The sequence below is a fragment of the Pelodiscus sinensis genome, chromosome 4 (genome assembly GCF_049634645.1).
Source record: "Pelodiscus sinensis isolate JC-2024 chromosome 4, ASM4963464v1, whole genome shotgun sequence".
In the NCBI taxonomy this organism is placed as follows: Eukaryota; Metazoa; Chordata; order Testudines; family Trionychidae; genus Pelodiscus; species Pelodiscus sinensis.
The window spans coordinates 62,350,324-62,377,549 of NC_134714.1; the positions used below are offsets into that span (position 1 = coordinate 62,350,324).

General features: G+C 46.0%; 1 protein-coding gene and 1 pseudogene across 5 annotated transcripts in view; one reads left to right on the forward strand and one right to left on the reverse strand.

Annotated features, from left to right (window-relative positions):
• Positions 1-15,613, forward strand: part of PAK6 (p21 (RAC1) activated kinase 6) — a 50,456-nt gene extending 34,843 nt beyond the window's left edge. For all 5 annotated transcript variants that reach the window (XM_006128651.4, XM_006128650.4, XM_075927083.1 and 2 more), the window contains 7 exons: positions 931-1,545; positions 5,663-6,154; positions 6,468-6,601; positions 10,664-10,790; positions 11,087-11,212; positions 12,000-12,134; positions 14,449-15,613. In XM_006128651.4, the coding sequence (XP_006128713.1) occupies positions 931-1,545; positions 5,663-6,154; positions 6,468-6,601; positions 10,664-10,790; positions 11,087-11,212; positions 12,000-12,134; positions 14,449-14,616 (1,797 nt within the window). In that variant the 3' untranslated portion in view covers positions 14,617-15,613. The remainder of the gene's footprint in view (positions 1-930; positions 1,546-5,662; positions 6,155-6,467; positions 6,602-10,663; positions 10,791-11,086; positions 11,213-11,999; positions 12,135-14,448) is intronic.
• Positions 15,614-18,751: 3,138 nt separating this feature from the next.
• Positions 18,752-21,199, reverse strand: LOC102461493 (sepiapterin reductase pseudogene; annotated as a pseudogene).
• Between the last annotated feature and the right edge of the window lie 6,027 nt (positions 21,200-27,226).

Genomic DNA, 27,226 nt, shown 5'->3' on the forward strand with positions numbered 1-27,226 from the left:
TGGCTGCGCTCACTGCTCATGGGGCAATGCTGTGGGCGGTTAACCAGTTAAACATACAGTTAGCATTTTAAATGCTATTTTACATCCCTACCTCTAAGTGTGCCCTGTCCCTGCTCCTCTGCTTCCTTCTGAGCTCCTGCACGCTGCAGAACTGCTGATCAGTGGTGAGCAGGAGGTACTCGATGGGAGGAGGAGAGGTTGATCAGCAAGGTATCTGGTGGGTGGGAGGCAGTGCTAAGCACCCACTAACTTTTTTTCCATGAGTGCTCAAGGACTGAAGCACCCATGGCGTCAGCATCCATGTGTGCATTAACAGAGCTGTAGGAGAAAAGGATGTGTAGGTAGAGATTAAGAAGTGTTGGGATTTGTGGAGACTTAGTCGTGAAAGTAGTGCCCAATAAATGAAGAAGAAACTTTTGCCCCATGCTCAAAATCAAAGTTCTTAACCCAACTCTAAGGACTCATTGCTAGTTCAATGCACAATTTTTCCAGCCAGGACATTTTCTGTGTGTGTGTGTGTGTGTGTGTGCGCGCGCATGCGTATCTTCTTTGGCTGCATTTCATTTGTGAGGTGTGGTTACAAAATGAGGTGAGAGCCCAGTGTAACAGCAGAAATAAATAGAAGTCAGGACTGAAGGAGAGCCCAGTCCTGGAACTAGTAGGTATGTTGCAGGTCAGGGTTGAGATGCATTAGAAGAGCAGTGTGAGGAACACAGTGCCTCACTGCTCTGTTACTTTAGTTAGCGCCAGTCTTTGTCTCAGCAATTTACACTTCATCAAACTTGAAGAAAGTAAAAATAACAGAGAAGCCAAACGTTTCCCCCTGCCCTGAGCTTCAAAGACTAGCCAAACACAAAACTCCTGTCCTTGACCTCCTGAGCCCTTAGGGTTAAGCTCTAACTTTGTCTTTTGTTTCTGTATGTTTGACAGACTGTGGTGAGGGGCAGCACCTTCGGAGTGGAGGGATATATCTCTGAGATACTGAATGATATTCAGAAGCTTTCTGTCATCAGTTCCAACACTCTGAGGGGAAAGAGCCCTGCCAGCAGGAGGAGAGCTCAGTCACTTGGACTTTTGGGAGATGACAGGCTCCCAGATATGTATCTTCAGAACCCTGAAGTCGACTGGGAAGACAAATATGGAAACTACCTCAACTGCAATGGTGGAAGCAAAGCAATCCGAAGGCAGACTATGTGGCCAGATTATAAACCCAGGACAGATGGGCAATCTCCTCCCAATGGTATGGTAATGAAAGCACAGTCCCTTGGGCCTTCAGAATTTCAAGGTGAGGGTAGAGGCTGCTTCCAGATCACTTCAGTTTCACAGCACCAACAACGCCCCTGTGTTCTGGTTGGGGAGAGTGACAAGGCTGAAAGAAGCTCAGAATGCTGGCCCCAGCCTTGCTTGGTGGCACAAATGAATCCCAGGCCTTCTGGGGAGGGCAGCCCTTGCCCCAAATCAAGAGAAAACAGCTTGAAGCGGAGGTTGTTACGAAGTGTGTTCTCATCTGGTGATTCTAAGTCAGCCTCCACCCTGCACATAAAGGTATATTTTATTTATATTTATTTACTGAAGAATTTATAGAGCTTCATTTTTTCTTTCATATTCAAGCAATTCTAATGGCAAAGAACATACTTACAGATATTCAAAGATGTCCTGATCAAAAATACAGAACTAAACTCTCCTTCCTCTTTTGTTCATGCAAAGAAGCATGATAATGTTCCTCACAAAGTAGGCTTCTGAGCATTGATCAAAACTACAGCCAGCTATAGCAGGTCTAAAGTGCATTTGCTGGTTTTGGTTGGGGCTTACCTTGTACTGGCAAAAATACTCTATTAGGAGCTATATCTTCGAGGAGAACTTGCCAGGATAGCTATGTTGATAGAGCTATCCTGGCAAACCATTTTTCAGGGCTTGTCTAAATGAACAGTTTGGGCATGTCTACACTAGGAAATTATTTTGAAACAACTTATTTCAAAATAATAACTCCAAAAATAACTGTTTTGAAATAGCAAGTCCACACTACAGGGAAGCCTTTAAATTAGTCTGAGGCAGGCTCCCTTAATGTGGATGTGCTATCTTCACTTAGTGCCTCCGGAAGCACTGGGGAGTTGTTACTCTGAATGACTCTGGGGAGTAGTTATTTCAAAATAGCAGCAGTGGAACAGCCACGCTACTGCTATTTCGAAATAACTATTTCAAAATATGCATTATTCCTCATGGAAAGCAGGGGTTATTAATTTGAAATAATGATCCTATTATTTTGAAATAACAGGCTTGGTAGTGTGGACACTCCGCTTGTTATTTTGAAATAAGGGGAGTTATTCGAAATGACTCCTTAGTGTAGACCAGGGCTTAGTATGTGGAAAGCTGTGATATGCATCAACCTTTTTTCTAATATGCCTAGCATTGTCTCTGTGGACCCTGCAACTACACACTGAAAGTTCCACAGTGTACTTTAATTTACTCTGTTTTGAAATGGGAGTAAATCATAGCACACTAGAAAGCTTTTACCACTTGGCCATAGGGACCACCTGAACACTTAGGCTACATCTACACTATGAGTTTTGCCGGAAGAGGCAATGCAAATAAAGCGCGGAATAGCATTTTCTCATGCTTCATTTGCATAATCTCTTCCAATCTGTTTTTGTACAAGGGGTTTTTGCGCAAAAAGAAGCAGTGTGGACATTTCCTTTTTGTGCAAAAACCCCTTGCGCAAAAAGAAATGGCAGAAAATATGCTAATGAGATCATAATTTATGTTAATGAGACCCTCATTAGCATATTTTCTGCCGGAAGAACTCGCAGTGAAGACGTAGACTTAGTGCACAGCAGACTAGTGCAAAGTAGATTTACACCCCAAGTTTCCACATGCTGTTGATATAGATACACTGTATGTGTAGAATAGGACTACAGATGCAAACTGAACCTTTCTGGAAAGAGTAGTGGGCAGGGCTTAATGGCCCTGGGGTTCACATCTGTTTTCTATCTTATGCTCCTGAAGTTAATGCTACAGGGATCCTGCCAGCCACCAGCAGGGCGAGAAAGGGATTATCCTGCAATGTATTCTGGGAAGTTTTTTATATTCTTCCTCTGAAGAATCAGAGCTGGGACACTGGATGTGATGGGCCAGAGTCCTGAGGTGGCACCGAGCAGTGTCTCTCTCAGATGTTTGGCTGGCTGGTGTCACTTGCTCAGGGTCTAACTCAGGGCTATTCAGCTCTGGAAGCCTTGGCGGCCACAGTGATATTCACAGCACACGCTGAGGACCGCAACTTAACTGGGGTTGCATATATATGCAAATAGCTTCTTTCACACTGACAGGCATGAATTCAAAGATTAAAGCAAGACTACACTACATGAGGGCCCTATTTAAGTCAGTTCTGCTGATATTAATAACATGCAGTATTTCCACCCATATGACAGCACTTTTAATGAGCAATGACAGTCCAGGAATTTAACTACTAAAATGCATATTAACAGAAGACCATTATATTGACTACTTTTTTGTTTTGACTCCCACCCATGGGCCATGTGTTGAGCCCTGCATAAACCCAAACCGCATTGTGGGTCACAAACAAACGGGCCAGCCCACGGGCTGTGTGTTCAGTAGCGCTGGTCTTACTGATGGCTGTATGTGGAATCTGGAAGGCTTTTTTTTTCTTCCATGTCAAATTGGCAATGACTTGGTTTTTTTCACTTTCCTCTGGAGGGTCTAGGTCACTAACTAGGATTATCTGATCTATATCCCTGCCTTAATCATAATTGCAGATACAGACTAACATGGCTACCCCCTCTGACTTTTAACTTAGGAATGTGTGTATCCATCGGGTGATAGAGGGTTGGAGCAGGAAATGCATGTGGTTAGACATGTATGAGCCTGTGTTCATGTAAAGGCCTTTTGCGTGCTTTAGGTTATTAAAAAAAACAAAAAAAAACCCTATTTTGTGCAACAAAATAAGAGTTCAGAAATAAATACCTTCCTGTCAGGAACATGTCTGTGCTGGAATGCAAGGGTAAAGCTTTTATGGAAACAGGAAGTAATTTCTAACTGGAAGTTACTTTTGTGTGTGTTTGTGCTCTGTGTACGCTACTGACTACATAGTGACTACCCATGCTGGCGCACATGGGTGCCTATATATGAGTGCCTGAAAATGAGTATGTGTATGGAAATGTTACACTTCTGTAGTTTTTATTGTTAATAGAAATCCTTAATAGAAATCCTTAATAAAAATTTAGGCTTATATAGTTAAGATCTAGTTTAGTCTCTCTCTGGATGTTTTAAGATTTCTAAAATAAAGAATTCTCCCTATAGCAGTCACTATTATTCGTCTTTCCCTCTGAGCCTGTACCATCAGCTTTCAACTCTCTGGCTATGTCTAGACTACAGGTTTTTTTTTTTTTTTTTTTTTTTTTTTAAGTGGCCTTTAAAAAAAAAAAAAAAACTTCATCTATGCCTAGACTGCCACCGTGTTCTTTCGAAATTAAATCAAAAGAATGTGGCAGTTTTTTTGACAGCGGTAAACCTCATTTTACGAGGAAGAATGCCTTTTTTCGAAAGAGCTCTTTCGAAAAAAGGCGTTCTTGACTGCAAACAGGGCTTTTTTGAAAGAGAGCATCTAGATTGCCTGGGTGCTCTCTTTTGAAAAAGCGATCCACTTTTTGTGTGAAAGTATGTGTATTCTGAAGTCCTATCACTGCAAGCTGTGATCTTATTAGCTCTCATAACCTAAATAGGACTGGGTCTATTTAATACTTGAGTAGGAGATCACAAGAGAGAGGGAGCCCTGAGTACTGCAGGAAAGAGTATTTGGTAATTCAGATTCCTTTTGAGTCAGGCCTGAACCTGTAGCATATTAAGGTGTCACATTGCTCTGTGCTGCTGGAGGTAAGACTTTTCCAATGAGATACTGCCCATTTAGACTGTTTAAAATCCCATGACCAGGGCTCGACAAATAATACAATCTACTCGCCACCGGCGAGTAGATTGTAACCCGGAAGAGCCAGGTTCAGGCAATCTGCGCATGCGCAGAACGATCTGTGCGCGCGCAGATCACCGGACAGCGCAGCTGGTGAGCGGGGCTCATCACAGTTCAGCGAGCCCTGCCCATGACACTTTTCCTAAAACAAAGCATGTTAACTCTGTCTTGGCCAAATTCCAATTTAGGGAATTATGTTCTACCTCCTTAAAATTCTCCCTGCATCCGTAACTGAATATTTACACAATACTTTTCATCCATCAACACCAAGTGATTTACAAAGTATGTATGACTCATTATCCTCTATTTTCACAGATGGAAAAAAATGAGATACAGAGAAAACCATGTTTTCAAAAGTTCCTAGTGATTCTGGGTGCCTCCATATTTGGGTGTCCAGTTTGAGAGACTTTCTAGGGCCTGATTGACTTAAAATCAATCCTTTGAAGGCCTCTTAAGCTGAACACCCAAATCCCTAGTTATTTTTGAAATTATTGGCTTGTGTGACCTGTCCCAAGTCATCCCATAGGTCAGTGGCAGGACAGGGAATAGCATTCAGCTCTCCTGATTCCTAGTCTGGTGCACTATCCACTGGACCACTCTAGCATAACATACTTCTGATCTCTACAGCCTTCTGTTTGTTACTAATCTAATCAACACTTTTTTTTTTAAATTCACTCTTCTCAGTCTAATGCTTTCTTCAGACCCCAGCACTGGGGTTCTCCACGCAGTCTTGCAACCAAAGCCCAGTCTCTTCCACCTGACCAGCCAGCACCAGATTTAACCAGAATGATTTCAGAAGCTGATACCCCACAGAAGAGCCCGATAACTGAGACAGCAACCACACTGCAACAGGGTAGGCCGTCACCAGCTGGATCTCCCAGAAACAGACACACTCAGACCAGTTCCAGCAACCTTCACCTGTCCCAAGACTCTTCTGCAAAAGGACAGTTGGCCAATGAAGACCCTGTGATTGTGACTCATGAACAGTTCAAGGCAGCCCTCAGAATGGTAGTAGACCAGGGGGATCCCCGGACATTGCTGGAGAACTATGTGAAGATTGGTGAAGGGTCCACAGGCATTGTCTGCATCGCTCGTGAGAAGCACTCTGGGCGACAGGTGGCAGTAAAGATGATGGATTTGAGAAAGCAGCAGCGACGGGAACTTCTTTTTAATGAGGTGAGGATGGTAATGGGAGAGTAGAGGAATGTGCTTTCTGTAATGAAGCAAGAACAGCAATAGGCTCATCTTTATTTGTAATGCAGAGAAGATGGTAAGGAGATGAGGATAGTAAAAGGAGGACAGAGAAGGACCCTCTTCCTCTTAATGAAGTGAGTCTGGTGACAAAAATGAGAGGGAGTATAAGAGTGCTTCAGGAAGCCTACATCACGTGAGACAGAAAGATGAATGGAACCCACTTAGATCTTTGGGGGAGGTCTTTGCTTTATGGGTAATGTCGTTGTGTAGTGAAACATATTCCCTACTTTCTCAGGTGGTGATTATGAGAGACTATCAGCACGTCAATGTGGTGGAGATGTATAAAAGCTATCTGGTGGGAGAGGAACTCTGGGTGCTCATGGAATTTTTGCAGGGAGGAGCCCTCACAGACATTGTGTCTCAAATCAGGTATGAAGCACAAAGCAAAGAATTATGCTACCTGATGGACGATAGCGTGACTGTAGGGCCTGTGTCATGAAATTCCGTTCGATAACTTATTCTACAAAGATTTTGTAATTCTCATGATTGCAATGCCCTGCAATTATCAAATGTTATAATCAAAGCCACAAATTCTTTTGAAATGAGTAATTGTTCCTCTAACCTAGGAAGTGGGAAGCATCACGATCATACGGGCCAAAGCTGTCTCTACTAGTGACTCAGTATCTGAAATACTGGACATACAAAACTCTGCACTTTAACGATATTTGAGTGTAATACAGTAGAACCTCAAATTTATGAACTGACCAGTCAACTATACACCTCATTTGGAACCAGAAGTTAGCAATCAGGCAGCAAAGTCAAATACTGTAAAGCACAGTACTGTATAACACACAAACAACTAAAAAAGCAAAGGGAAAGTTTTGTGCTTTTGTTTTTTAAAAAAGTTTGACAAGGTAAGGAAACTTTCTGTGCTTGTTTCATTTATATTAAGATGGTTATAAGCAGTGTTTTCGTGTGCATAGTAAAGTTTCAAAGCTGTATTAAGTCTGGGATCAGCTGGTAAATCCTACCTGAATCCTCCAAAGTATGTTGCAATCTGGACACTTCCTTAAATCATATCCACTAACGAATGAAGAAAATAAACAAATTACAGACACGGGGGCTACGTCTACACTGGCCCCTATTTCGGAAGGGGCATGCTAATTTTGAAAGTGGGAATAGGGAAATCCGCGGGGGATTTAAATATCCCCCGCGGATTTAAATAAACATGTCCGCCGCTTTTTTTCCGGCTTGGGGAAAAGCCGGAAAAAAAGCGTCTAGACTGGCCCGATCCTCCGGAATAAAGCCCTATTCCAGAGGATCTCTTATTCCTACTTCGAAGTAGGAATAAGAGATCCTCCGGAATAGGGCTTTATTCCGGAGGATCGGGCCAGTCTAGACGCTTTTTTTCCGGCTTTTCCCCAAGCCGGAAAAAAAGCGGCGGACATGTTTATTTAAATCCGCGGGGGATATTTAAATCCCCCGCGGATTTCCCTATTCCCACTTTCAAAATTAGCATGCCCCTTCCGAAATAGGGGCCAGTGTAGACGTAGCCTGCATGTTCTGCTTTGTAAACATCTACTATGTGGGGAAAATAACATTCTTCTTCAAGGGTGCATCTATGCAGCAGGGCTTAATTCAAAATAAGCTATGCAAATTGAGCTACATCAATTGCATAGCTTATTTCAGAATATCTTATTTTGAAATTGAGAGTGTCTACACTTCTAGCACTTATGTTGAAATAGAGCACTCTTCCTCCAACTTCCCCAACTCCTCATACAAGGAGGGTTACAGGAGTCGGAGTAAGAAGTCCTCCAGTTTGACAGTATTTCAAAATAACTGCCTGCTGTGTAGATGTGGACTAAGTTGTTTTGAAATGTTGCTGTGTAGATGTACACAAGGGGCTTGTAAACATTACCAGTAATGCTGCATCACTAGTGCATGACTTTGGTGATGGAACACTTCATTACAGTGCTTGCTGGAGCACTCGCACACCCGCTCTTGCTCTCCTCTCTTCTCTGTTGTCCCTGAATATTCTGAGGGTGAGGCCTCAAAATGGGACATGGCAGTCTGGCTGTCTCAATTCCTTCCAGTTGTGGAATTGAGCCTCTCTGGGCTGATCTAACCTCTTCAAAGACTTGGTGTCTTAGGTAGATTTCTTAAGTTAGGTGTGCTGATAAAGCTACTGACATGTGCCTTCTTGCTTTCTGGAGCTCCTCACCACCCTGTCCTACTGGACCAGATTTTCTGGTCTCCTCCAGACAAGGCACAGAGCTGAGATACTCTCTCCCCCCCTCCCCCAAGAACAATACACACACTGAATCACTTCAGCTCTGGGCGGATGTAGTTCACAGGCACAGCATCCAGGCAACCAACCCCCAAATGGGATCAAAACCTCAAATCAATCTGTCTTTCACTGTGTGACAGTTTCACATGTTGAAAGCTCATTCAGGTAAGCCCCCTTTTCTAATGAAAGGAGGATATGTTCACTGATGGTCTCTTCCCCCCCTCCCCCCCAGTAACAATTAATTATACTGGGCTTAGTAGTAAATAAAAACAATTTTGTTAGGTACAAACAATAGGATTTTCCATGAGGCGTACAGATAGTTTGGAATGGCTTGCTAGTCCGAACTATCTAGCCCGTGCCGCGTGTAGCCGCGCAGCACGGGGTTCGAACAAGTCGGCATTTAAAAATGGCGCCGGCCGGCTTATGCAAATAAAGCCCGGGAAATTCAAATCCCGGGCTTCATTTGCACGTTCGGTATGCATACATTACCCCGCTAGTTCGCATAGCGGGGTAGTGTAGACATACCCTCACTCCTTCTATAGTCTTGCCCTCAGAACACTCAGGAACATGCCATAAGCAGGAATGTGCAGAATCCTTTTAAAAGAACTCTGGTTACAGATGAGTAACATTCATTTAATCCTGATTTATAAATGGAGAAATTGAGACACAGAGAGCATAAATGATTTATGTTGTGAAAGATTCGGCATTCATATGCCAGGCAGACGAGTCCTTGCAGAGATCAGAATTTTAGGTGTTTCTGTAGAGTTACAGAAGTAGGGTTTGAACTTAGGAGTTTGACTTCTTAGCTCATATTTAAGTGAGAAGGCCAAGCTTCCTGTGGTCAGATATTCTTTTTAATACATCTTTCTTATGCCAATTTTAGCACAAAGTGGAAATTAGTTAGATATAGTGTCCAAACTGTACAATTGCATAAAACCTGGAAAAGATACTTCATCAAATTGATTATGTAGATCACTGCTGCATGGAATCACACAGCCTTTCTCACAAGTCATAGAATTATTGCTATTGGGTAAAACCTTCCTCCATGTGTGTTTATGATATTTTGCCCACATTCTGAAGCAGTCTGATCTCTGTTGCAGAAATTGCTTAGAGAGCAGTGGTTCTCAACCCATTTTTCATTGTAGGTTACATATGCAGCTCTCTGTATGTTATCTGGGTTGCATGCACACAATATATATACTACTTGTATGGCCCAGAAGGTGTCACCTGAGCCATACCTGTGTTCTGATTGGGCCACAGATTGAGAACCACTGGCATAGAGTATCAGGTTGGAATATGAATTTGAGGGAGAGCTCTTGTTTAAATCTAAAATCTGTTTTACAAACATGATTTGTTTGAATGCAATGTTTGTGAAAGATTCTGGATTGCCAGCCCTAGAGACAAAACTCTACTTATCAACACAGCAAGGCAATGGGAGTGTGTCTACACTGCACTGTTATTTTGAGATAACTAGTGTTATTTCGAAATAACAGTGTGAGAGTCTACACGGCCATTCTGTTATTTTGAAATAACCGCAACTTATTCCAACTTCTGTAAACCTCATTCCACAAGGAATAACACCTATTCCGAAATAGCTATTTCAAAATAAGGCGTGTGCCGATGCTCCACTGTTGCTATAGTGAATCCTCCCCACTCTCCCTGCCCAAGGCCATCCTAAGTTATTCCTCCCCGCTGCCTCCTGGAGTTCTAAATCGAGATCACACATCTACATTAGGGAAATCTGCCTTGGACTAATTTTGAGACTTCCCTGCAGTGTAGATGTGATATTTTGAAATAAGCTATTCCGGAATAGCTATTCCAAAATAGCTTATTTCAAAATAGCTGTGCAGTGTAGAAGTACCCTGGTAGTGCAAACTTTCCCACATTGCCTTGCTTCAATCCTGAGCTGCAGGAACCACTCAAGAGCTCAAATTACAAAATAGCTCAGGCTCCAGGCTCATACACTCCTTTGCTTTTATTGCAAAAATTACCCACAATGGTACCAGTTGGTGCTGATTGTGCTCATTTTTGTGTGTGTGTGATGAGGGCAGTTGGTCATTGTGAACTACAAGTAAACATCTTGAAAAATTAGACAATAGAAAGGAAAATTGAGGGGTCGCACTGCACTTTTAGGAGATTTTCATTGATTCAAACTGTACAATGTTAATCGTGATGCATGTTTACAATTCTGGGCTTTCTTTCAGACTAAATGAGGAACAAATTGCAACAGTGTGTGAGTCGGTGCTACAAGCCCTTGCATACTTACATTCCCAGGGTGTGATTCACAGAGACATTAAGAGCGACTCCATTCTCCTGACCCTTGATGGAAGGGTAGGCTTCTTCTGTTTAACTTCCCGAGTGTCCAATTCACCTAGGTTTTTTCACTTCACCTTTCCAAACAGCCTTTCCCTTCCCTTCCTCATCTTCCCTATTTTCACTTTCTCATTGATAGTCTGCTGCTGTAACCTTATTTAATCTCCTCCCCATTCTTACTGTTTTCCATCTCTTTTTCTTTTTTATCTTATCCAGTCATCTTTGTCCACTTGGTCTTTATCTTTGTGCCATTGTCAACTCCCTTATTTTGTTTAAAGATTTCATTGATCATCCTTCTTTCGCTTCTCACACAGGTGAAACTCTCAGATTTTGGCTTTTGTGCTCAGATCAGTAAAGATGTACCAAAAAGGAAGTCCCTGGTAGGAACTCCCTACTGGATGGCTCCAGAGGTTATTTCAAGGGCCCCATATACTACTGAGGTAATCTACCATTTTCCTAATTGAAATGCTGGCAAATAACAGATATTACAGGCTTCAGAGGGGTAGCCAAGTTAGTCTGTAACTCGAAAAACTTAAAAAACAAGGAATAGTCTAGCAGCACTTTAAAGACTAACAAAACATGTAGATGATATCATGAATTTTCATCTGTTCCTCTTCTGAGGAAACCATTTGGGCCCATACCAACATAAATACAACTATGTCAGAAAACTTGGTTACTACATAGTTGTCCCTGACATGGTGAAAATATGTAAGGATGTAAAACTAATTGTTACTGACTCTTGCTATAACTCTGCATGTGTGGACAGACTCAAGCAAGGCACAGCTTGGGACATGATATGAAATCACTGATTGAATCCCCTTTCCCTCATCTCTCCTCCTGGAAAACAGAACAGGCACAAACCTGCACTCACATTTTTTATGAAATGTGCAGGAGACAGATACAAGATTGATAGGCCTGGAGATTTTCCAGGCCTTTATTTATCTGCAGAACAGACAGTTTGAACAATGATTATTGAGTCTTCTTGAAGCTACATCATTGTTATGGCTCAGTCACAGTCTCCATAATCCATCCAGTCTTCACAATTTATGCTAAGACTGCATGCAAGGGTTCTAGTTAGTGCCAATCTGGATTAATACTTCAATTTTTCACTAAGATCAGAGAGCTGAGATGTTACAGCAGTTGCTTTACACCAAAGAGCTCATGAATAAAGAGCAGTTGGCTCTTGCTATTAACTTTGTTCACAGTTGTAATGCTCTGCTGTCGTAGGTGGATATCTGGTCTCTAGGAATCATGGTGATAGAGATGGTGGATGGAGAACCCCCCTATTTCAGTGACTCCCCAGTCCAAGCAATGAAGAGACTCCGTGACAGTTCTCCTCCCAAACTGAAAAATTCTCACAAGGTCAGTATGTTTGCAAGACACTTTGGCATCTGATGAATCATTGATTGCCATCTGGGGGACTAAGTAGCTGAAGTCCAGATATATTAATAAACCATCTGGGAATCCCAGTCCCACCAGGACATTGTATCTGGAGAGGCACTTTTGTTCCTGTTGGAGGCCATAGGCTGGTGGATTTATCCCAAAGCTTCTGTGTGGCTCAGAAGACACTACACAAAGGTCTTTTTCAGCTCTCAATGCCATGATAAGGAACTGACACCTAGTGGCTAGTGTGTAAACTATATTCTAGTCTAGGTAAATGAGAGCTCATGCAATGAACTTCAGCCACTCTGATCATTAACCTAACTTGATCACTACTCATGGAAAATTAGCACTAATATTTAGAAATGGTGATTTCCTCTTCAGTCATGAGTTAAAACATTTTCTTTTTATTTCACTCCAAACATTGGAAACCAAATAATTTTTATAGCTTTGTGAACAATCATGTTCTTCCAATGTATCTGATCTTCAACTATTAGAGCTGAATTATTCGACTGAGAGGACAATGAGAATTTAACAGGATAAAATTAGTAGAAATCGCAGTGGGATTTTTTTTTGCCTTTGCAACGCTAATATTAAAATTTCAGGACCAGACTTTTGCCCCCGGGAAAAGATATTAGTGACATAGAGCCAGTTCTTCCATCCCTCTCTCAAGAGTGACACATGGCCGACGGGGTTACTGCTTAGGGGCAGTTACCAACGAGCACAATTTATAGCCCTTGAGTCCTCTAAATTGCCTTGGATGGGAGCCTGAACTGATTTACAGCAGACATTGGGACCAGAATGGGGACCATAAAAATGTCTATGATCAGCTCTCCCTCCAGCCATGTGAGTGGAGCTCAGTTATAACCGAGGATTCAGTGTTCCATCACTGCAATTAACTGTTATTATGAACAACTTGTGCAGTACTGAGTGGATCAGATTAAGCAGAACTTAACTATGGAGTGTGTCCCATTTGTAACATTCTCTTCTAATTGTAACCAGTACATGGAGGAGTTATAATCTAAGTACTAAAGGCCAGATTCTGCTACATGCATTTAGTTGAATAATGTCTCATACCATCAATCAAGTCAGTGAAATTACCCATGCAGCACAGTGCTACTAAATGCAAATAGTGTTGGTAGAATCTGAAAATTATCTCTATATGAAAACCACTTTAATTAGTGACATTAAAATAGATGTGTGAATAGTGATTACTTGTTACCTATTTTTAATCCTGATATAGATAATTAAATGTCCAACATGTGACATGAGACAAACAGCTTTTGTTATTAATGGGAGGGATCCATATCAACATATTCTCCCATTACAATTATTAAAACATTGCAATGGAATTCAGAAATAATGTTTTAAGGGTATTCAGATTTATTCATCTTCATATATCAGCTCGATCAGATTTCCTCTCCAGACACTGGAGATTCATCCTGATTTTTTTCCCAAATTTGCTACCTTTTTCTATTTTCCCCAATCTATGTGATTAGAAGGAACAAGGGTTAATTTCCTAAAATCCTCATTTCTGAAGGGATATATTGTAACTTCAGCAAACAAGAGTTCTAATGAGTTTCCTTATGTTCACACAGAGCAAAGAACAGAGAGGAAAAAGCTAACATAAAGCTGGGGACAAGAAGAGATAATCCTATAGTCCCCATTTGCCAACACCATTAAAAATCATGACCTACACAAATGTGTAAATATAGCACCTAGTTTTAATATGAAGTACTGCAGAATATCCAAAATTCTTTCCCCTGTTGAATATTTCTTGTTTTTTTTGGAGGGGGAGGGAAAGGAACACCTGATATTTCACCTACGGTACATCTAGACTGCTGGGTTTTTCTGGGATACCTCTCTGCTGCGTCCAGGAAACGTATTTGCTCTTCTGCTTTTTTTTTTTTTTTTTTTTTTTTTTTTTTTTTTTTTGCAGAAGAGCAAACGCTCTATTTCAGGGAGCCCTGTATACCTTGCTCTGAGTAATAAGAGCTCCTCCGAAAGAGGAGGCTTTTCCGCCATTTGGCCCCATCTAGATAGGGCCAAAAGGTGGAAAAGCCTCTTCTGGAAAAGCAATCGGAAAAAGCTACGCAAATTGCAGAGCACAATTAACTTTTTTTCAGAAAAAGCTACACAATAATGTAGACTTAACCCTAGAGTTGATCAAGTGCAAGAACCTTTTTTTAAACTAAGTAGATGCGATCCAGATAGACTGTTTATTAATATATCATACTATTGTGTAAACTCTGACCTAATTCCATAAATTGCTTGACCTGATTTGTTCTTTTTCCAGACTTCCCCAGTTCTGAGAGACTTCTTGGAACGGATGTTAACACGAGATCCCCTAGAAAGAGCAACAGCACAGGAGCTTCTGGATCACCCCTTTTTGCTTCAGACTGGACTTCCAGAGTGCCTGGTGCCCCTTATTCAACAGTACAGGAAGCGCACCTCCACCTGCTGATTCTGGGCATGAGGAAAAGCCAGTGTCCCAGCACTGGAAATGCAATGTCTATGCTGGAAATACTGGTTGTACTTGACCAAGACCCAAACAGCGTCACTCTGCGAACAATACTTAAAACTTGTCAGTATTTTTTTGAAAGGATGAATGTGAAAATTCCCCTCACAGCCTTTAGCTGCTTCCCTTTTGCTGAAGACAATCAAGTCAGACTGTCTCCCAGTAAGACCCAGTATCTTTCAAGAACAACATAGAGGCATTACATAGCTTCTGGAATCTCATATTTCTCTTACAAGAATGGCATTTTAAAAATATCTGAATTTGTATATTGAAGTGTCTGCAAACTACCAATTGGAACTATATTTCCCAAACAGAAATGTGATCTTTGCTTTTAATATTAGTAGTACACTGGAGTCCTGAGCTGACCTAAAAGACACACATTTTGGGACACCGATGTCCTAAAAAGTCTTATCTTAAACAATGCACAAGGATTTAAACACTTTTTGAGACTTTTTCTCATATTATTTTGTCTTGTCACAAGTGTGGACATTGGGCCTGAAAAAGCTACCTAGAGGACAGATGTGATATGATTCATTGGTTTCCAATTGCCTTCATTCTAAACTGCTTTATTGCTATGGAGAATATATGTGGTTTAAAAACCAAAAAGGTGGTCTATCTTGAGTCCATTGCATGATCTTATATGTGCGGAGGGATGACACTCCTAAGTGTCTCTTTGTCTTCTCTACTGCCTGCCACCAGAATCCTGAAGCTGAAGCTTCATAATATGTGATATGTGACACCACTGCCTTCTCCAACATGGACTGAAATGGGAGGTAAAATGGTGCCCTCAATAAGAAGGGTTTAAGAAAACTTATCCTAGGATCTACATCCCCCTGGGTACATTGGATTCATATCAACAAATGCTGCCTTGAAACAGGTGTTGGGTAGCACTTTGTATCCATTGTGAATCCTGTAACAGGCTCAATAAAAAGTTGAAGATGTCCTGTTTATCCCATTGGAAGATGTTTATTTTCTTGGTGAGAATGTTTGGCTTCCACCTCCCAAGTTTGTTACAGTGAAGGGTGTGGTTGTGTGTGGTTTGTTATTGGCATCTCCCCCATCCCGATATATGTACAGGTTTGTTTGTCTAAGGAGCCCCTTCAATCTTTTCTGAAGTAAATTTAGAATTTTTTCATAAGGTCATTGATCAGTCAGATTGTAAAGGTCATTTTGACTCCTAGGTCAGGTTTTAACATGGACACTAATGTGTTTAGAGTCATGCAGATACCTGAAACTTAGTCTTATTTGTGAAACTGGGATCCCATTTTGCAGCCAAATTATGCAGATCATAGAAATTTGGGTTATTTTAGGGCACCCCAGCTGCCTTAAAAACTTCACCTCATTCCTGTATTTTCTTTAGGGGATTATCCTCCTCTTTCCCTCTACCACAGTGGTGAGCAATAAAACAGCAGTAGTTCACCAGGGTTAGCCCCAGTGGACTGCCACCACAATATTTGCCTGCACTTCCACAAGTATGGGTGATTGCAGCTTCTGTTGGCTGCAGATTGCCCTTCCTGGTCCATGGGAGCTGAGGGAAGCAGCACCGACTGGGATGCTGCTTCCTGGAGCTCCCAGTGGCAGGGAAGGGCGATTGGCTACCAACAGGAGCTACAATTTTCTATATCTGCAGAGGTGCAGGTAACTATAGCAGTAGTGGCTTGCTGGGGCTAACCCTGGAGAACCGGATCCGGCCCATGGGCTGGTGTTTGCCCACCCCTGGTCTACCACGTGTCCTGTTACAGATCTTGCTTAGACTTTTAGCTGTAATAAATAATTTGAAATCCTCTAGCCAAGTTGGTGAAACTTTGATGCAAAAATTTTCTGTATTTCCAGGTATCCTGCCTTTTTAGGCAAAGGAGCAGAGCCTTTTTAAACAGGCTTTTAATTTAAAACACTTTCTATATTTGTGAATTGCTTGCACTTGTTTTAAATTAAAGTAGATCTTGATCTATTCATTAAACAGTTGCACTTTTGAAATCTTTTAAAATGTGCTAGTTTTGAAATGGAAGGGACTGGGTAAGTGTGAGAACCACATGTCTGTTCTGATTAATTCACCTATTTTTAGAGGGGATGATTTCATAACTAGAGGGATCACAGCAAGAAAGCTGGACTTGAAAGGAGGACTGACGGTACATAGGTTGGAGAGTTCAAATTCTACAGCAGGTTTTGAGCTTTAGCCCAATAGTGACTAAGAAAGGGACACTGAACTCTTAATAGGGCCACATTTTGATGGTATGTGAAATCAAAACACCTGTTGCACTATTTGAAAAGACAAATTACAGTTTCCTCTTTAAAACACACAAAAGCACAAGTTCTAATGCCCAAGGCACTGTGATAATCTGATTTGTGTTTATCTACACAATTCTTGCAGGTATCCATTACATCCATTGCTTTGTAAAGTAGGTGAGATACTATGAATATTAACACTATATAAATATCAAAATTCTATTCCACAGCTAAAACTTAAAATCATAGTCTCTGGGTGCAATACCAACTTTCCCAGGAATTAGGCTGCCAAGCCTCTCACAGGATTAGCATTGATTTATTAAATTCGTATTGCAGAAGCATTTACATGTTCTAGTTTTACTTTATATAACATTCAGTACCTTAGACTGTAAGCTGTTCAGGATATGGACCATATGTTAACTTAGCCATTAGAAACAGTTTTATAATGTATGCAGGTAGTGGGGCGACTGTTCCACATTGGTCAGAATGAGTTAATACAAGCTGGAGGGAGTCTGTGCAGAGCCCTGGCCAATGAGAGAGAGGCATTTTGGTAGCCAATTAAGGTGTGGCTTGCTGTGGCAGCCATGCATATAAGCAGCTGCCCAGCAGAAAGCCTCAGTTAGGCATTAACCAAGGATAGGGTTGCCAGGTACCCAGTTTTGAACTGGACAGTCCAGTATTTGAGCTTTCTGTTTGGGAAACAAATTGAGAAAATATAAATGTATTTTCTAAATAAGATATAATGTAGATTATGATGTAATGTCAAGCGTGTCAGGTATTTTTCTTGAAACCGGAACCCCCAAGGTCTGGCAACCCCAAGGAAAGTGCAGGACCTGGTTCTTGGGGGAGCAGTGGTGGGCAGGCTAAAGAGGGAAGCTCCTGTCTGAGACCTGCCAGGCTGCTGGCCTTGCCACTAGGGCTGGGAGGGTGCAAAAGGTCACAGGTGAAGTGGCTCAAGGAACAAAGCAGTGGAGTAGAAGAGGGCAGGACAAGGCTGCTGCCAGAGGGTCTCTGGGTTGGGATTCAGAGTAGTGGGTGGGCCTGGGTATCCATTCCCCCCTCCCCCTCCCCTGCACCATATCTTGCTACCAAGGTGAGGCCTATACAAACTGAGGTTTGCCCTTGAGACAGAGAGGCTAGGTTTGGAGGTCACAGTGTGTGTTCGAATCAACATAGGTGCCAGCCGGTGGCAGTTCTCACAGCCTCAAGGCCAGCTTATTGCCTTAATCGCTCTCTTCTCATATCTATGTTTCAGCTCCTCAGGATCAGATGAGCCAGCATAGACTATGCTGATATTATTGCTCCTTCTCTGCCCTGTGCTTCAGAGAGGCAAATAAGATGGATGATATGGGGTTAGTCTGTCTGGCTACACCGGGTCCTCTGAGGCTTTGCTCCGTGTCTCCCTGGTCTGCTGGGAGGGGGGCCCCAGCAGACCAGGGAGATGCGGAGGACCCGGGCGGCGGGACCGCGGTGTCTCAGTCCCGCCGCTCGCGTCTCCCTGGTCTGCAGACCAGGCTTTTCTTGGGATGCCTGTGGTAGAGCAGCTGGGGCGCTGCCGGTTGGTCCCCCAGCGCCGCTCTTGGTGCTACTGGACTAACCGGGCAGCACCCCAGCTGCTCTGCCCCAGGAGTCCCCAAGTCCGCCACTGCAGAAACTGACCAGCGGCTGACTACAGGAAGCCCGAGGCAGAGTTGCTCTGCCCCGGGCTTCCTGGAATCAGCTGCTGATCAGTTTCAGTAGCAGCTGACTTGGGGTCTCCTGGGGTAGAGCAGCTGAGGTGCTGCCCGGTTGGTCCCCTGCAGCGCCGAGGTGCGGCGCTGTGGGGACCTACCCGGCAGCGCCCTAGCTGCTCTGTCCCAGGCCTCCAGATTCAGCCGCTGTTGAAACTGATCAGCGGCTGATTCCAGGAAGCCCGGGGCAGAGCAACTCTGCCTTAGGCTTCCTGTAGTCAGCCGCTGCTGGTCAGTTTCAATAGCGGCTGAATCCGGACGCCAGTTCCGACTTACATACAGATTCAACTTAAGAACAAACCTACAGTCCCTATCTTGTACGTAACCCGGTGACTGCCTGTACTTCAGGCAAACTGCCATCAAAGTTTCCCAACCCAGATGCAAAACTCACTCTCATCCTTTACCATGAGTGATAAATTAAGAATTAAATTAATGGAGATTGCCTATCTCCTAGAACTGGAAGGGACCTTGAAAGGTCATTGAGTCTAGTCCCCTGCCTTCATAACATCCTCCCCCATAAATTTTTGCCTCGAATCCCTAAATGGCCTCCGCAAGGATTGAACTCACAACAGGCCAATGCTCAAACCACTGAGCTATCCCTCCCCCTGATGTTTATAATAATCATGATATTTTACTTGCCCATTTTTAACAACCGCTCTAAAACACTGGGTGAACTTAACTCTTAATTGCACGTTTCCCCTTAACTCTCCTGGCTCTTGCCAGTGTACAAGGAACCTTGTTGCTTTGCTACATGATGTCTTGCAGCCAGTATTACTGCTATGGCCTGATCGGCTCCTGCTCCCTCCCGCGCGCACTGCGCAGCCGGGCCCTCTGCAGGTTCCCAGAGGCCCGCCCCACCCTAACTGGCAGTGGTTTCCATTCGGCTCTCAGCACCCCCCCTCCCTCCTCCGTGCGCGATTCCAGCAGCCCGGCGAGGGGCGGGGCGGCCCGGGGGGGCGGAGCCTGTTGCGGGGAATGCTCGGGATCTGCCAAGATGGGTAACGCGGCGTGGCGGCCGCCATACTCGGGACCATGTGACCACTCTCTTCGCCCTGCGCAGTAGCCCCGCCCCCCGATGAGCCACGTCGCTGCGAGTGGGCATGCGCCGGCCACGGAAGCGTTTTCTAAGCAACTACCTTCCCTCTGCGCGCTGTTCTGGCCGGCGGTTGCTGCCCCCCCCCCCTTCTCCCAGCCCGGCCCGGCTGTTGCCCCGTGCGGGGAAAACCCTGGCTCGGCGACGGGCCCCAGGGTCACCCCACGGCCGCGGTTCCCCGCCCGGGGCCCCTCTGTTGGCGGCCCGCTCGCCCCCCGGTAGCTATTTGAAATAAGAGTCAAAGTGCAGCGGGTTTTCCCCTCTGGGACGCTGAAGGCGTTTATCGGTAGCTCGGCTCCAGGCGGGGCGCGGAAAGACCGGCGGGGGCGGGGCTTAGATTTCATAGAAGTCTATATGTGCCCCAGAGGCGAAGGTGTCCTCCAGCAGAAGACGCACTAGCTTTTGGGCTGACACGCTGCAGTCCAGCAGCTGGCCACGCTCCTTCATGTTGCGGAAGTGCTGGCGCAGTTCTGGGTCTCCTGATGACGTGCGAGCCAGCTGCTGCATGTCTGTGTCCAGAGGACCGGGGGCATAACTGAGGACTCTCACCTCAGGCTGTTCAAGTGCCAGGACCTGGAACATCATGTCCCGTGAGGCCTTCCCGGTGCAGTACAACGTCCAGCTCTTGAAGGGCTTGAGGGCACACAGTGAAGAGATGTTTACAACAGTCTTGCACAAGCCAGGGCGCCCTGAGAAGGCCTTCAGGATGGAGGATGTGAGGCACAGCGCCGAGGTGACATTGAAGGCAAAGTAGCTGTTGACTTCAGCTGGGCTGGTGAAGTCCACAAAAGCTTTGGAAATATCTCCGAGTGATCCTGCGTTGTTGATGATGATGAGCCGCTCCAGATCAGCCGCTCCCGGCAGCTTGTCCTGGACTGCTCGGAGCACCGGCTGTAGTCCGTCCTCCGTGCTCAGGTCGGCCTGCACTGAACTCACTTTCAAGTCGGGGAAACTGCACCGCATCTCATCCTTCAGCTCTGCCAACCCCCCCTGCGATCGGGCCACCAGGATCAGGACGGAGCCAGCCTTCAACCGCGGAGCCAGCAACAGGGCTAAGCTGCGGCCGAAGCCCCGAGATGCTCCGGTGAGGATGCAGGCGGCCTTGCCCAAGGAGGGCTGCCTTTTGTCGGCTCTCTCTCCAGCTTCCATTTGCTCGCTATGTGGAGGCAGCTGAAGAGGGGTGGGTCGGGCTGGTTAGACAGGCTCAGGGGCTGCGCTTATGGACCATGTAATTCCTCCGGCAGCCAGCTGCAGCCAGCCTTCTGAGAATCTCACACTATTTAATATTCAAGTCCAGTGGGGTTTTTGCCGAGCAGACAGTTGCAGCTCAGCAAGAGCCCCGGTTGGTCCGCTTCCTGATTGGCTCAATCCCCTCTGTGCCTGGTTCCAGCGCTGGGGAGGGGGTCCTGCAGGGAGGCACTGACTGGCGGCTGGAATTGGGTCCTCGGCCTGTTCCAGCTGCTCTGCTACCGTGACAGGGACGCCTTCACCCTGTGAGTGCCACCGTAACTCTCACTCCCTCACCTCTAGTGAGTTGCCCTGCTGCAGGTGTTCCCTCCAGAACCCCCAGGTGACCATACCCACATACCCCTTCAGTTCTCCCATACCCAGTGTCCCCTTTTTGGGGACCTGAAATGTGATAACCCTGGGGTGATTCCAGGCCAGAGCCCTCATATCCCCCAGGAACTGAGTTCTGACCTGGCCAGGAGTTCTATTCCCTGCCCTGTTGCTTAGCGCAACCTTTGACCAGCACTGGTGCTAGCTCACTGGGGGACCTGACAGAGGAACATTTTGTCCCGCCACCACATGCACAACACATACTAATAATTAATAAACTTAAAAAATAACAAAGCGTCTGGTAGCACTTTATAGACTAACAAAACATGTAAATGGTATCATGAGCTTTTGTGGGCACAGCCCACTTCTTCAGATGACTGTGCCCATGAAAGCTCATGACACCAGCTACATGTTTTGGTAGTCTTTAAAGTGCTACCAGACTCTTCGTTGTTTTTTTAAGTTTATCCTGTACAGACTAACTTGGCTAGCCCCTAAAGCTAATAATTAATAGGCTGCTTGGGGCAGTAGCCAATTACTTATTCTGCTTATGCCTAGCACCAGCTTTGTCTCCAACACTATGGTTGCCAATTTTGGTTCAACATGTTCCTGGAAGTTTCATTATATGACATAATCTTTAATTTCTGTCAACTCCAGGACAATCCTGGAGGGTTAGTAACTTGACATCAATCTGACTGATTCCACCCCCCCTGCACCTTCCTCAACCTAACCTTTTGGGAGCAGGTCCCTCCAATGAGCCCTGAAGGGAAACTCTGACCCCTAGGACTCATCTCCTCATTCCAGTACTGGGAAATGTGCCCTGTACTTGCCACTCGGCTTGTATAGCACAGATGGGCCAACTCTTGCAATGTGGTAACTAGGCATTTTTACGCCCGGGGCAAAAAATTTAATTATATGCCCCCTCTCCTTAAGTTAGCATATGTCATGCTCTTTACTTTTGCATCTTATTATTTTTACTTATTGGCTACGTCTACACTGGCATGATTTTCCGAAAATGCTTTTAATGGAAAAGTTTTCCGTTAAAAGCATTTTCGGAAAAGCACGTCTAGATTGGCAGGATGCTTTTCCGCAAAAGCACTTTTTGCGGAAAAGCGTCCGTGGCCAATCTAGACATGGTTTTCCGCAAAAAAGCCCCAATCGCCATTTTCGCGATCGGGGCTTTTTTGCGGAAAACACTACTTTGCTGTTTACACTGGCCCTTTTGCGCAAAAGTCTTTCGGAAAAAGACTTTTGCCCAAATGGGAGCAGCATAATATTTCCAGGAAATCACTGATGATCTTACATGAGATCGTCAGTGCTTTTCCGGAAATTCAAGCGGCCAGTGTAGACAGCTGGCAAGTTTTTCCACAAAATCAGATGATTTTGTGGAAAAACTTGCCGGTCTAGACACAGCCATTGTGTCTTTGCATCCCTGATTATGATGCACTCTGGGGCAAGTGCCCTGCCCTTGTTACCACTCTGAACTCATGTAAGTGAAGTAATCCCTGGTCTTCTCCCTCTTTCAGCCAAATCCACCCGTGTTTCCAGACCCAGGCCTCTGCCCCTTGGGTTGGGAGACTTACAGTAAACTTCTGATAATCCGGCACTTTAGGACCCAGGGGGTGCCAGAGTATCAGATATGCTGGACTGTCAGAAGGGGGGGCTATGAGGAGTCTAGGGTGGGGTGGGGGGGATGGGAGGGGTGCCGTTGCAGGACCAACCTGGCAGCACCCCAGCTTTTCTGCCCCAGACTTCCCCAAGTCAGCCGCTGCTGAAACTGACCAGCGGCTGACTCGGGGAAGCCCGGGGCAGAGCAGCTCCAATTGTCCTGCTGCCTGGAGCACTTCCGGGTTCCAGGTGGTGCCGGACTATCAGGAGTGCCGGATCACTGGATGCTGGACAACTGGAGTTTTACTGTACTTGGAAATGTCGTGTAGACATAGCTTGTGAGACTGAAATGTTCAGAGAAGTCATCCAGCTGAGAAGCCAAAGGCAGGGCCTTTAGGCTGCTTGCCTAGTGTTGCTGGTCTCTCTGCTAAGCTCACAATACTGCTTCCTTGAGCCTGATCATGACACCAATGTGACTGTTGCTTTCAGTGGAGTGCCTCCTGATCTGTGCTGACAGAACTTTTTGTTGAGAGCCTGTGTTACTAACATTTTCAGCTCAGTGTTGCAGATTCAGTTATTGCTGGGAACCCCCTTGAAATTTTGGCTCTCAATTGAACTTGGTTTGTAGCATCTTCTAGAGCTGGCTTCTACCAATATGGGGGTGGACACAATCATTGAATGTTGAATTGAATAAAAATAATTGCACAAAATGGTATAAAGAGCAGAATTTCTCAGCTTAAGTTATCCATAGGCAGTTTTCACCAAAAACAACGTGGGCATTTTTGCTATGCAAATTGGAGTGAAAGGACGAGTCATCATGACTCCTTACAAATGATGGCTGGAAAGCCTAGTTGTTCATTGTAAAGTTGTGAAGATGATTCTACAAAAATCTTCTATAGAAGCCTTAGGTTACTGCCTGCCAGTGGGATGACAACAGAAAAAGGCTAAAGCAGCACATGTGCATTTTTAGTTATTTGCTTCTGAATGTTTGGTTGATTATATATGCGTATGGTGCAGTGGCCGTCGTTGCTGAAGGAAGCCGATTAGCTTTAGTCTTCTAGCTAATGACTATAAAGTGCATTGAAAATATGAATAGGGTTGCCAGATGGTTTCAGAAAAAATACAGAAAAAAAAAAACCCCTAGGGGGAAAAAAAAAAAACAGGAAGAAAAAAACCATGCCAGGAAAGAGTTTGTTGAACAAAAAAAAAAAAACCCCCCAAAACTCCCACTGTGGCCCCTTTAAAAAACCCATGGTGAGGCTTTTTGGCCCTAACAGACTGCTGGGGGTCAACCACCATCTTTCCTTCCTGCACTGGGCCGGACAGCTCCTCTGCAGAACCCGGTAAGCACTAGGGTCGCTGGGCTGCCTCCATATTGAGCAAGACAGCCCGGGATTTTCGCCTCCTGGCAGGGAAAAAATCAGAAAGTACCAGACATTTAAGGTGCCCGGTATTTTCTGAATTTTTTTACTGGACAGGTGGTGAAAATACCGGACTGTCCAGTTCAGTACCAGACACCTGGCAAAGCTAAATATGAAGTGCAAAGTAATAATAAAGATAACAATGCCAACACACTGCAAGGCAGAGGACGGGACGGGCTACTCCTTCCCAGACAACTCTTAGGGCCGTGGTCCCCAACACGGTGCCCGTGGGCGCCATGGCGCCCGCGGGGGCATTTCAATGCGCCCGCCAGGTGCTCGGAGCTGGCCTGGCCCTGGGCACATGGCACACGGGCGCTTGCGGAGGGAGCGTGCTTGGCGGGGGGAGCGCTGGGCGCGCGGCACTCGGCGGGGGGGGGGGGCGGGCGCCGGCCCCGGGCACGCGGCGGGGGGGAGCGCCGGCCCCGGGCGCTCAGCGGGGGGGAGTGCCGGCCCCAGGTGCGCGGCACTCGGCGGGGGGGGGGGAGCGCCGGGCGCACGGCACTCGGCGGGAGGGGGGGGAGTGCCGGCCCCGGGCGCGCGGCACTCGGCGGGAGGGGGGGAGTGCCGGCCCCAGGCGCGCGGCACTCGGCGGAGCGCCGGCCCCGGACACGCGGCACTCGACGGCGGGGGGAAGGGCGGGGGGGGAGCGCCGGCCCCGGGCGCGCGGCCCTTGGAGGGGGCCCTGCCCCCGGGCGTGCGGCTATGGGGGGGCCCCGCCCCCGGGCGCGCAGCTGGGGGGGCCTGCCCCCGGGCGCGCAGCTGGGGGGGGCCCGCCCCCGGGCACGCGGCAAGGGGGGCGCCCGCCCCCAGGCATGCGGCAAGGGGGGGGCCCGCCCCCGGGCGCGCTAGTGTCCCCGCCCCTGGCGGGCAAACGGGCACGCCCCCTGGTGCCCGACAACCTCAAAAGGTTGGGGACCACTGTCTTAGGGTATGTCTAGACTACATGTCTTTGCCGACATGTTTTACGAGGCATAAGGGAGCGGTCGACAAAACCTTCCCTTGTTGACTGATCCAAGTCTTGACTCGCGCACTGTGCCAACGATCAGCTGAGCCGGCACAGCACGGCCATTTTTATTTTAATGAAGCCGGGGATATTTAAATCCTGGCTTCATTGACTATGTCGGGTAGCCTATTTTACATGCTTCTGTTGGCAGAGGCATGTAGTCTAGACATACCCTTAGATGGGAAAGGAGGGAGCAGACCAACATCCAGCTCTTCTGAAAGCGTGGCCTTGGTTTTGGGCCAAGACTCCCACCTGAAGGAATCATCCTTATTGGGCCGTTTTCTCCTGCATATTGATGCTGAAGCGCCACTAGGGAGCCTGCATAGGAAAACTGGAGACTAGGTGACAAGTCCCTCACACTGTGCCCCTTATTTAGAAATTACCTTCGGAAAAAGTCTCTATTCTGATCTTTTCATTTGCCTCTTCTAAGATGCTGTTGATTTTTTTATGTTTATCTCATTTCTTATGAGCATGTGATACAGTTAGGGATGTAAAAAGCAGTTGCTTTTGGGTGAGAGAATACAGTAATGGAAACTGTTAAATTTAGGGGAAAAAAATAATGAATAGTCTTGTAGCACCAAAAGACTAACAAAAATGTAGCTGGTGGTATGAGCTTTCATTGGCACAACCCACTGGGTTTGAACAGCTGGCAGCTCCCTCTAGGTGCCACATTCCCTTGGCTGGGCAGTGGCAGAAGGGTGAGAGAGCCAATTGGGACCTGCAGGCGGGGCAGTATGCAAAGTCATTCACTGTTCAAAATGGCTGGCAGGTCCCTCTAGGAACTATGCGCCAATGGCAGCAGGGTAGGGAGCTACTAGCTGCTTTGAACAGTGAATGACTTTGTGTGCTCCTCTGCCACTGGGTCTCAGTTGGTCTGGGGACAGGACATGGCAGGGCGGCTATGAGTCAGATCAAAAGGCTTTGGTCCGTGGGCTATATCTTGCCCTCCCTGAAGTAGAGGAAAGTTGATAGCAGAGCGAGGCTACCACTAGAGGGTCCCTCCACCCCCGTTTTCTCCCCATATTTGCCAAGAGTGAGAGTGGCTAAATGAGAATGCAGCTGGAGCAAGGAGCTAGACTGATAACTACAATGGGCTACTGAGGTGAGCTATAGGATATTGGACTGCCACTCCCCTGGTAGGGGAGAGAGAGAATAGCACATAGCACAGCCAGAGGGCAGTGCCCAGAAAGAGGATGCCATGGTCCAGGGAGAGATGTGGGCCCAGAAGTAAAGTGAGGTGAGACATCATCAAAGGAGATCGCCTTGTGTGAGGATGGAGCTAATTCTCAGGACATCCAGTGGGAGAGGCCATGGGGGCGAGAGGTGTGTCCACCTTACCACAGTGACTACAACATCCTACAGTGCAAACAGTGGCTGCTTGGCTGCCCTGTTTCTGAAACTGCAAGTTTAAAATGAAAGCTGGTTATCAGTAGTTTGGTATCAGTGAATTCAGCCAACATGCAGTTTCTTTATCTCAAAGAAGAAAAAAACATGGTTCTGTGTAAGAATGTTAATGACTAGTCGACTATCCGATAAGCAAATGCTTATTGTATAGTCGAGTTGACTAGTTGATTCCCCTCCCTCCCTTGCTGCCTCTGTTAGATAGAGGCAGCAAAGACAGGGGAAGAGTGGGAACTTCAAAGCGGCAGTGCCGCACAGAGTCCGTACCCGGTGTCTGTGCGATGCTTTCGCTTTGAAATCCCACAGTGGCATTTCAAAGGCACAGCACCGCACGGAGCCCAGGGTTAGCTCCGTGTGGCGCTGCTTTGAAACCCTCGGTGTTTCCAAAGGGGCAGCACTCCACAGCTGAGCCCGAGATCAGCTGTGTGGCCCAGCTGATCCCAGGTTCCAGTGCAGCACACAGAGCCCAGGCTCAACTGAGGAGTCCCTAGCTGATCCCGAGTTCTGAGGCTATGTCACA